The sequence below is a fragment of the Ciona robusta genome, chromosome 2, assembly GCF_009617815.1.
Source record: "Ciona robusta chromosome 2, ASM961781v2".
NCBI lineage: Eukaryota > Metazoa > Chordata > Ascidiacea > Phlebobranchia > Cionidae > Ciona > Ciona robusta.
The window spans coordinates 2,215,471-2,225,393 of record NC_143236.1 but is presented as its reverse complement, the minus strand read 5'-3'; the positions used below and the strand labels follow the sequence as shown (position 1 = coordinate 2,225,393).

Here is a 9,923-nt window from a genome sequence, read left to right as displayed (position 1 = left end):
AATTAAAAGCAGCAGGGCCTAGTGGGCTTATGCTGTTGCAAGCAATGCCATTACAGCCAGACGGACTCTAATTAGAGCTTTGCGATCTTGTTTTTATTGCGGTTTGTTCAAAGGTTTGCGCGATACATGTATTCCACTCGACATGACGAATAAGGACGAAATCACGGAACGAAAATCGCACCGATTCTCAGGCATGTTAATCTAGTAACGAAGTAAACGCAAAATAAGACAATTTTATCTTAAACAGTGCAAGTGCGCTAAACATTGCAATAAATTTTAGGGAGCTTTGTGTTCTGTTGACTCCTCCACTGTCGTGTAGAACCACGGCCGGCTTTCGCTGCTGGACACCATACCGGTTGTATGAGATGAATACCAAGATTGAATTCATCTGCAGGCACACGATGCAGCAACCATGTCCTTGTATCGTCTCAGGACAACATAATCATTGTGGTCAAAGTATAACAGATTTATATCGTACAGTTTGTCGGGTGTGCAGCAGGGCATGTCCACAGGCTGTCCCCCAAGACCGAGAGTATGCATGATGCTTTGTACCGTCGCGTGGTTGCTTGGTTTCAAATTCTGACTTATTGGAAAGGAACATTTTCCTCGGCAGTGGTATGCGTTGTAACCTTGAGGGTGGATAATCCAACCTGACCAACCCATTTCTTCAAAGTCGACATATAAAGGGTAACGACGGCAATGTCGACTTGCCGATGCTTCAGTGGAAAGAGTTGAAAACGAAGGGAAATGTGCAGATGACGTACTAACTGGATGGCGAGAATGCGAAGTTTCTGCCGCTGGTTTGGTGCTGCCATCAGATGCATAATCAAGATCATATGTCTCCCATATATTGGAATCATATTCTTGCCCTTGAAATTGATCATCTGTATATATGGTTTCTGTGTCGTGATTGCCGTTATTCTTTTTGGAAAATGTGGTTGCGTTTTTTGTTTGATGAGGTACATATTCGACAAAGCTAGAATCATCGGTACTTTTCACATTTGTTTCTTCCTGGTGCTTATGTTTCGAATTTTGACGGTTTTTGTTTTTTCGTGAATTCTTTTTCTGTCTTTTATTCTCATTTCTTAGCGACCTTCGAGGTCTTGAAGTTTGAATGTCGGCAATTGTTGCTGATATGTGGTGTTTTTGATTGCTTATCGTTGCCATTTTTGCATTGTGTAGAACTTGCATTGCTTCTGCAAAAGTAGAAAGTAGAGTTTATTATTCAATAAATCAGAAACACTTAATAACAGCAGAATTAGCAAACGATGTGATTTTAACAGTGCTGGAGCATGTTAACTGTGGCATAATGTAGCAACTTGGTTGTTGAAGAACAATTTTTAATTTATCAACATAAAATGTTTCACTCGGTATATAAATCCCGGTGCGTCGCAATGTACGTACTTGCTTTCTTAGCTTTGTGGATGTTGTTTCTGCTGTCGTTTGTGAAGAGTATTAGAATTGGGGATTTTCCTTTCAACCCTCTTCGCTGAACGACCACCTCGCCATTATCAGTTAAACATTCAACAAGAATGCCTAAATTGTCCTCTTTCCGGCTATTCCAAGTTTCAACCTAAAAATTAAACCAAGTAAAATATAGCAAACACAGATTATATAATTATTATAAATATGTCATCTCGCGCAACTAACAGTTCAAAACTTTCAATCGTCAGTGTTGGAGAATGTGACCGATATACAAGCTAGATCAATAAAAGTTAAAACATATTTAGGCAACTTACGGAGGTAAGAAGAGGAAATATCTGCCACCCTAATAATCGGGCTGGAAGGCGCCTTCCTGCAACGAGTGTTTTCTGTATTTCTCCGTCTCCGTCCGATAATATCTATAGCAACATATTTTGTTCAAAAGTTTTCTTTCCCATTCTTTAACTTGGATGACGGATTAATTGATTGAATAAATGAAGCTTATTAATGCTTGCGCGACTAGGCAACGACATTACACCGGTATTCTGTTCCATGCACCTCGTGCCCGCTATGGAGTTACCATGAATGTGACTTTGTGGTTCATTTGTATTTGGAGGCGACATCTCTTAAAGTATGGCTTTTAATATATAAAACAGGAACTAACCTGATAAATTTTAATCATGTAGTTGCTGGTCCTGCTGGAAGAAACTGAACGCATTGGAGGTTTTTCAAAGTAAAGATGAAGTTCCGCATCCAAAACCACCTCGTGTTCACCCACTGCTTGCAAATCAAAACGACATCGACCTGGGCACCTCGAGTCTGATAAAAGAAATATAAGTGTCAAGTTATTACTGAATCTGTCTATTCGGGCCACAATTAAGACACGTATTGTCCATGGATCACATGATGGATACAAATTGTAAGATATAATACCTATGTTGGGAATGCTTCTGACGGTGTCCGCATCCAACAGATCTGGGGCACGCGTCACACCATCTTGATCTGCAATAGCATTATAAAGATCCACCATGTACTTGGGCGGTTTCTTGATTTGTTGGATAGAGTTGGCATTATCCGGAGCCTGGAAATGTCATATTAAGAATGATAGATACTTCTTATATTGCGTTTAATGTTGGATGAGTTACAAATAAATAAACCACAAACCTGTAAACCGAACATGTTGAGAAACTCATGTATCGCGTCATCTTTAACATTTTCTGGCAAGTTCTTCATTGCGTTTTTCAGCTTAGTTGCCATGCTTCCATCGGCGGTTTTTATATCTGAGCTTTGGTGGAAGAATGGATTTGAGAATCTTCTGCTGACCACTTCAGTTGTGCGTTTCTGCTTTCTGTAGCGAGGCTTTGCGGCAATCATGCAAACCACCATCATTAACGTATAAGTTATCTGCCTAAGATACATCTTCTATTGTTTTTGGTATCGTGTAGTTTGCTTTCTATATATCTGTTTCCTGAGATGTCAAACTCAATGTGAGTGTCCAAATTCTTCTGCTCCGCTTATCTACTGTGCTGTCGGTGAAGTCCTGTCACTTAAATCGGACCGATCATTCAATCACCCGCTGATATTTGATCTCCGGATGTACGAAAATTCGCAAACATACGACGAGCGTCGACCGAGAGAACGAGCAGCGCAGCAGTTGTCCGTAAACCGTAGATAACACGTTATCAGTGTTGCGGCGGTAAGCACTCTAGGGGTCCTCAAATACCAAACCAGTCGACCATACACCTGCACTCAGAAAGCTCTGGCGAAAATGCGATCGAAAAGTTGAATCGGTAAGTGCACTTTTCTCGAAGAAAGAAGGGAGAGAATCTTTCCTTGATCATGTTTGATGAGTAATCCAACCTGGTTGGCAGCTGGCCGAAGATCGAACCGGGTGCACAAATTACACGGCCGATTCACACCTCAAGCAGCAAACAATAACAGCTTGCGGCCTTTTTTGACGGATTACAAGCGCAAGCCAATTAACTCCGATAACCACGTCGAGAAAGGTAATTTGCACGTATCATTCTGTACCGAAAGGTAATTTGTGTCTCTTTCCTAATTAATTCGTCTTGGTCTAAGATGCAACCGCATCAAAAAACACGCAATCCACGCGAGCATCATGCGTGACAATACTAATTATACAAAGCCCAATTCAATTGTTGCATTTTTTCATTAATGAAGTTTAAGTATTTCTTATTTTTACATTTTTAATATTAAAATTGGTTAAATCGTTTTGATCAAAGCAAAAATGTTTCTGTCGTTTCGTTTCAGATGTAATAAAATGCATTGCAATATTTTCGGATTCGTTTCTAAGTGAAATAATTTTGAAATAAACTGCAGCAGGCAGATATATTTCTTTTTTCCGAATTGTTTTTATTCCCGTAGGTTGTTTAAATTTAACTTTTTGTATATTTAAAAAATTAAAATAAACAATAAACAATAAGATTCTTTACACAATGCTTGGATATAAACAAGGCGTAAGCAGGTGTAAAATTTTGCCACCCGGAGGGAACATTCGGGTTGCCGTGGACCGGTAGTCGACGTCAACACAACGTAACAATCTAATTGTTACGTTGACATCCCACACCTGGTGCTGCACTCGAAAAATAGGCGCCGGTGTAAATGGGTCTTGAATACAAAATAGAATAATAAGAAACTGAACGCAATCCTGGAATCAAAACACTTGAGCTCGGAGTGCCAGGCAGTTTCTAAAATGCCCATTTGCATTGTCTCGGTGTCGGCGCGCTGATCAGCTTTTAAGAAAACAGATCGATTGCTTGGAGAGCGAAGGAAAATAGCACACGGTGATTTGTAGCTAAGTATGTATTGAAACAAAATGTGAAGTTACTCGATTATTCTTAATGGTGCAGTTATTTTACAAAATCACAGTAACTATACTGTGTTTTATAAACATGACTGGTGGTACACGGCTACAAAAAAGTGACAAGGCACAAAACGCTGCAAAATGGAACCACAAGTTCGACCCAACCGTTTCATCCCTGGCCTCACTTCCTTTCCACGATTAATGACGTATAGATGACGTCAGTGCAAAACTTCTCATGTGCAACCGCAGCGTCTGATTTGAGCAACGTGTTCCACTTCTCCGCTTCGCCCCACGTATGTGATGTCATTAACACGGGTGGGTGCACACGTGACGTCAGCTGTCTCCAATGACATGAGGCACTTGGTGTCGCCAGTGTGCTGATTCCTTTTATTAGATCTAACAACGCATCTTTCAATGGGGCCACAGGTACCAACACACCTTCCAACGTCGATTACCTAAAGGAAAAATACGTTTAACTACATATATACGTTGGTATCACCTCCCTGTCGCATTACTTATCTACGTAAAGTAACTTTACAATCACTTATAACGCGGAAAATTATAACTTACCTTTGTTCTAAAAGTGTATTCGCCGGTGCTTTTATTTTCAGCTCTTTCAGTTACAGCCACGTTAAAATGTTGCCTGTAACAAGTGGGTTGGCAGTTGCATTCAGCAATCGTATGGACTGTTATCATCCCATTTGGACCAAGAATTGGTCTGGAAGCGGTGCGTGTTGGTCTACAACCTTTTCCACCTGAAAGTATAACGTTACAGCTTAATAAAATTAATTACTAACAATTTAAAATTCAATGACTGGAAAATCATGTTATCTCTGTAAAGATAATTTCTAAGCTGTTATTAACGGTTTATAGTTTGTATTATATAATTTGCAACTCACTTTTCTCTTTTCGGCAACCCCCGGCACATTGTCCAACATCCACCGTGGCTTCGAACCCAGTGCCAGCGAAGAATCTTTTCATCTTCGGAATTCTTTCGCATCTTTTCGGAGTTTTTCGGCAAGAACATTCGTCAATGACGTCATAATACTTGGGGCCGCGATCAAAGGCGACCGCCTCAACATGTACGACCGATGGCTGACATTCTCCCCTGTGGTGGGTATGTGTCCGGCAAGTCAGCGATTCAGCAGAGTTATCCTACAAACGTCAATAGAAGTTTTAATTCCTGCTCGTTTTTTTGTTTTTTTTATACATTTTTTTGTTCAACAAAACTAATAAGGTTTTTGTACTATCACAAAATATCTACCTTTCGCTCTCGGATTCTTGCAAGAACACTGATGTAACTGCTGCTCCGGAGGACGTCGGAATTTTCACAGGAGGCGCTACAGCGCCCAACATCCAATTGCAACGGTCGCCCAGTTATATCTAAAAAATATTTCAAATATTAAAAAACATAAGGAAAACATCAGCCTATGTTAAATAATATATAGTGGTTCATCACACACTACAATGATGAATAACTCACCGTATCCAATGTTATATGTATGTGGTAATCTTCTGCAACAATTTGACCGGGGTGTCTGTTTAGCTGAAAAATAAATGATATTTATATTATTGTCAATGCACGCAAACCGTTAGCTCGAAAAAATGTAGGTTTAAAAAACTCACCGGCTACTAGATACAGGAAAAAGCATGGAAAGAATGCGAATAACTTCATAATCATACTGATGAATATAATCCGTCGGCTTATCTGTAGAATGTTACTGTTTCAAAACTGTACTTTACGAACTTGCTGCACTTGTTGTAACTGAAAGTTTCTCATACTAATCTATGGGCGTTCTGTGTTCACCTTTTAAGCTGGATCTTTTTTCACCGGAGACCCAAGTAGCAGACAGAACGGCAACAACTTTAGGTCGCCAGGCGTCCGCCTCATCGTGCTGGTAACAAAAGCAGACACGGCCAGCCAGTGCGACCCGATACTTACGAGGAGCATTAGCGACAATCAACAGACTTTTGCTTGTCAACGGCCGTTGAGGACTCTGTCGCGCGCTCATGTCGCCTTCTCTAATTACCCGTACGTCGCCATGGGGTTGGCCGCGGTTATTTTTAATGATGTCACTGCGGCTCGTCTGGCATGGAACCGTCCAACAATAGCAGTAGCGCGCCAATGTTTATGTTCATTACTAGGATTGCTCTCGCCTTTATAAGCACCTTACAAGCTCATCAAAGTAGCCTGCTCCACTTGTTTACAATGTTTCTTTACTCGAAAACAAAGAACACATGCTCCTGCTGTACACCCATTTCTACCGCCGAGGAAAGTACGAGACAACAACCAACCACAAAAAAATAAGCGCATTGTATCCAACATCTGTTTTATGTAAATCCGGGCTCCTGAAACTTTATACCACACACAAGGGTGTGTCATAACCCCAGTTTTGGTGTATCAATGTGATTAATACGATAATAACTCATAAAACGTTTCGACATACGTTGCAGAGTTTATATTATTAATTGTTTGGCAAGCAAACGGCCAAGAAAAGCAATGTGTGCCAATAACGAAAAATTACGCGTTTGTTTTTATCTTTTTCGCTTATAACTTTATACATAGTAATAATCTAAAGTTTTGCTTCCAGTATCGATTGATTTATAGAAAAATATCTTTGGTGTATTGGTAGGTGCACAACTGTTAGTGGTTCTATACAAACTAACTATTTTAAAAGTATTTTTCCACAACTGAGATTAGTTGATTTCATAAGAACATCGGGTTTGGTAATGTAGGATCGATGATCTCGTCAAATGGGACGGAAAATGAGAATGAAAATGTGTCCTATCTTACCCCATCTACTGTCAGTTGTTCTTGGCGAAAATTCAAAATACAAGATTTAGTGCGCGTGCGCCAAAATATTCTCTAATTTGACATTTGTTTATACTACAAGTGGTTTTGGTCAACAGTACACACACATTTCGTAATTCCTAACATAGACAATCAGGACCCCTGACGTTTTATACACTGACATAATGTTCAAAATCAAAGCATGTAAAAAATGTCTGTTTTTGAATATTTTTGCCACGACATTTACAAGGTCTAATACGGCCGGTAAATTTGATTACTACTTTCCTACGAAAAAACTAAAACCCCGAAATTGATTGGGATACCTTATAGATAAATAGATAAGCATACATTATACGTACACTTAATATTCGTGCATCCCTAAACATATTTCTCTACATAGTTTCACCACTAAGTGGCGTGGTTTCATTCGTGGGCTGTAAACCAAAACGTCTCGGTTCCTAATTCTTCTAAAGCAGTAGTAGCTAATATAAGATACGCATTGGCAAATTATTAAAGCAAATATGTTAGTGGTGTGTCACTAATTATGATCACGATTATTAACGCCCGGCGCCGTGGCAAGGTGGTTAGCTTGCCTGTCCCCAACGCCGAGGTAATGGATTCAAGGTTCGCCGCTGCTACCATTGTGGGCGTATGTGTCCTTGGCAAGAAATTTAACGGTAATTGCTCCAACCCAGTGGTCACTGATGGGTTGTGCAAATTATCAGCCATATATAAAAATAAGCAATCACCAAGAAAGTAAAATACATGGTAACTCGTAAGCTGATCGATGAACATCCGTGTAATTATAACGACTGTGGATTTCTGGCCACTTGAGGATAAATCAAGTTACATTCGTTTATTCATTCGTGAGTTTACAACGAAAAAATGCAATTACGTCATTTTTAATTTTTATTTAGCTTTATTTCTATAATTTACTTTCGTCACGGCTTACTGAACCCACTTGTGCGTTTTTTTTCTTTGGCCTATCGATTAACCATAGTGTAAAACTCTACAGTCACATTTGGTTCTTTATGCTACGTGAATTATGCTACGTGATTTGTATATTATTGAGTTAGTCATTGAAGATTATATTATAACTTTTTTCGTTCTTATCGTTTTTTTGTTTTAATCATCAATTTAAAAAATCATCTTCAGTTAAAAAACACGCTCTACTTACCAGAAACACAAAGGAACGGAGCAATACAGTATAATGCAAAAACAAACGCTAAATAAAACAATAAAACGGAAAACATGTTGACTTACTACGGAAAACTTCTTTACTTCTTTAGAGTGATCATCACTTCCATCGAAAGCTGTTTAATTAACTAAATAGAAATGTTAATCGTCCATTCAATCTAACATTTACAGTGATTTTTGTAACTTAACACTGCTTTATTGAACACTGAAACATTATTATATATTTTAAAATATTTTTGTCTAAAACTGTAGAGGATATTATCTGCACTAGTAAGAAGGCCAAATGACCGAGGTAAAGAAATACTGCATTACCCTCGCCTATAGCTAGATTACTTCAGATACAATTTGCCTAAGGTACGCATAAGACACACGCTTCTACAGTAAGGCGTAAACACGTGACCGATAAGTAAGAAACAAGAGCTGATAAACAACCTACAATCAAGAAACAAATTCGTGCTGTGGGCAAATTTTGTCGGGAATCACAATGAGACTTAAAACAACCGTTAGGTGGCGATAAAGTTTTACATTCAAAGAGCAGAAGCCTACATTCATGTCAATAGCCATTTACCCTGTGGCGGCGTAAAGTTTTGCATGAGCATCGAGCTTCGACCCTAGAACCTTCGAGACATCTACTTTGACCACTATCCCAAGTCATCGCACGTTTCGTAAGATTTAAAATTGTGGCCCAAAATGTTCTGGAGAATTACGCTTGCCAGGTTAAAAAGTTACGATCGCATGAGACGGTATGCTTATTGTTATAGAAAGTTGTTTTCTTCATTATACTAAAACAGCGTCTTTATGTCAAAAGGTTCTAACCAACCTAATATTAAACTATACTTAAACATTAAATGTCCAATACTGATACTTTACAATCCTTTTCTGTGAGATATCACATTTCAAATATAAATCTATGAACTGCTATGTTTAAAACCTGCTGTTTATCCTCGACAAAGCAATAAGATGATGTTTACGATTTAAATACTATATTCTCTGTGATAACGCGATAAAGGTGAGAACAGCACTGGCGAAGGTACAACACCAGGAATAATAAGAACAAACTCAAAAGTCATAAAAAAAGAAGTAAAACAGAATAAAAAACAACGCAAAATCTCAGTGCATCTAAAGCGGTAACGACTGGTGTATTCGGGGCTTAGGAAGCGATGCGTAGGAAAGATCCTGACCGCAAACGGCAGTGTTATTCAATGAAGTCTTGAGGTTTAGTGGGAAGTGTGTAATCGTTTACATCATGAACATTTGTATTGGTTGACGGTATGGAACGAGTATAACACCAACGCGAACCGCTCGACTCCGTGGCTCCAACTCCGACTCCAATGTTGACTGACTGCTCGCCCAAGATCGTCTCATGTCTTAGGAGGCATAACTCGAACAGAATCACGGATTCGTAGAAGCTGTTGGACCACGACGTGGCCGTACGCTTTATTGTACCACTCCGGGTTACGGCCTTTGGTGTCCACCCGACAGACGTGCGTCAACTGACATGTGAGAGGATCGTCTGTGGGCTCGATGACGTACCGAGAGGCAAGAATGACACCGCGTACATCACCAAGCATCGATGGATTGCTGGTTGATGTTTCAACGATGACCGAAGCACCGCGGGAGTTCACATTCCTTCGCCATGATCTAAAAGTAACGTAATATGAAATTATAAATTTTACCTTCCTACATGGT

At 39.5% G+C, this 9,923-nt stretch overlaps 3 protein-coding genes across 3 annotated transcripts in view; all 3 read right to left on the bottom strand.

Moving 5' to 3' along the window:
- Positions 1–71: 71 nt before the first annotated feature.
- Positions 72–3,305, bottom strand: LOC149739990 (uncharacterized). The gene is made up of 6 exons (XM_089871393.1): positions 2,587–3,305; positions 2,356–2,503; positions 2,087–2,241; positions 1,740–1,841; positions 1,405–1,573; positions 72–1,196 (listed from the first exon to the last, which is right to left on the bottom strand). Exons 1-6 carry the CDS (start codon positions 2,839–2,841, stop codon positions 385–387), a joined length of 1,641 nt encoding a protein of 546 aa, XP_089727519.1. The 5' UTR covers positions 2,842–3,305; the 3' UTR covers positions 72–384.
- Positions 3,306–4,230: 925 nt separating this feature from the next.
- On the bottom strand, positions 4,231–6,127 carry LOC149739989 (uncharacterized). The gene is made up of 6 exons (XM_089871453.1): positions 5,873–6,127; positions 5,730–5,792; positions 5,511–5,629; positions 5,146–5,401; positions 4,817–5,001; positions 4,231–4,701 (listed from the first exon to the last, which is right to left on the bottom strand). Exons 1-6 carry the CDS (start codon positions 5,925–5,927, stop codon positions 4,480–4,482), a joined length of 900 nt encoding a protein of 299 aa, XP_089727579.1. The 5' UTR covers positions 5,928–6,127; the 3' UTR covers positions 4,231–4,479.
- Positions 6,128–9,200: 3,073 nt separating this feature from the next.
- LOC149739988 (uncharacterized) overlaps positions 9,201–9,923 on the bottom strand; it is a 47,042-nt gene continuing 46,319 nt past the window's right edge. The window contains exon 19 of the mRNA XM_089894176.1: positions 9,201–9,875. Within this exon, the coding sequence (XP_089750302.1) occupies positions 9,596–9,875 (280 nt within the window). The 3' untranslated portion in view covers positions 9,201–9,595. The remainder of the gene's footprint in view (positions 9,876–9,923) is intronic.

Coding starts and splice junctions, on each gene's coding strand:
- LOC149739990 (XM_089871393.1), bottom strand. CDS start 2,841: ATGTATCTTAGGCAGATAACTTATACGTTAATGATGGTGGTTTGCATG. Junction 2,504..2,586: donor TCAACATGTTCGGTTTACAG/GTTTGTGGTTTA, acceptor TGACATTTCCAG/GCTCCGGATAATGCCAACTC. Junction 1,574..1,739: donor TATTTCCTCTTCTTACCTCC/GTAAGTTGCCTA, acceptor TTTAATTTTTAG/GTTGAAACTTGGAATAGCCG.
- LOC149739989 (XM_089871453.1), bottom strand. CDS start 5,927: ATGATTATGAAGTTATTCGCATTCTTTCCATGCTTTTTCCTGTATCTA. Junction 5,402..5,510: donor CAAGAATCCGAGAGCGAAAG/GTAGATATTTTG, acceptor TGACGTTTGTAG/GATAACTCTGCTGAATCGCT. Junction 4,702..4,816: donor AATACACTTTTAGAACAAAG/GTAAGTTATAAT, acceptor TTTTTCCTTTAG/GTAATCGACGTTGGAAGGTG.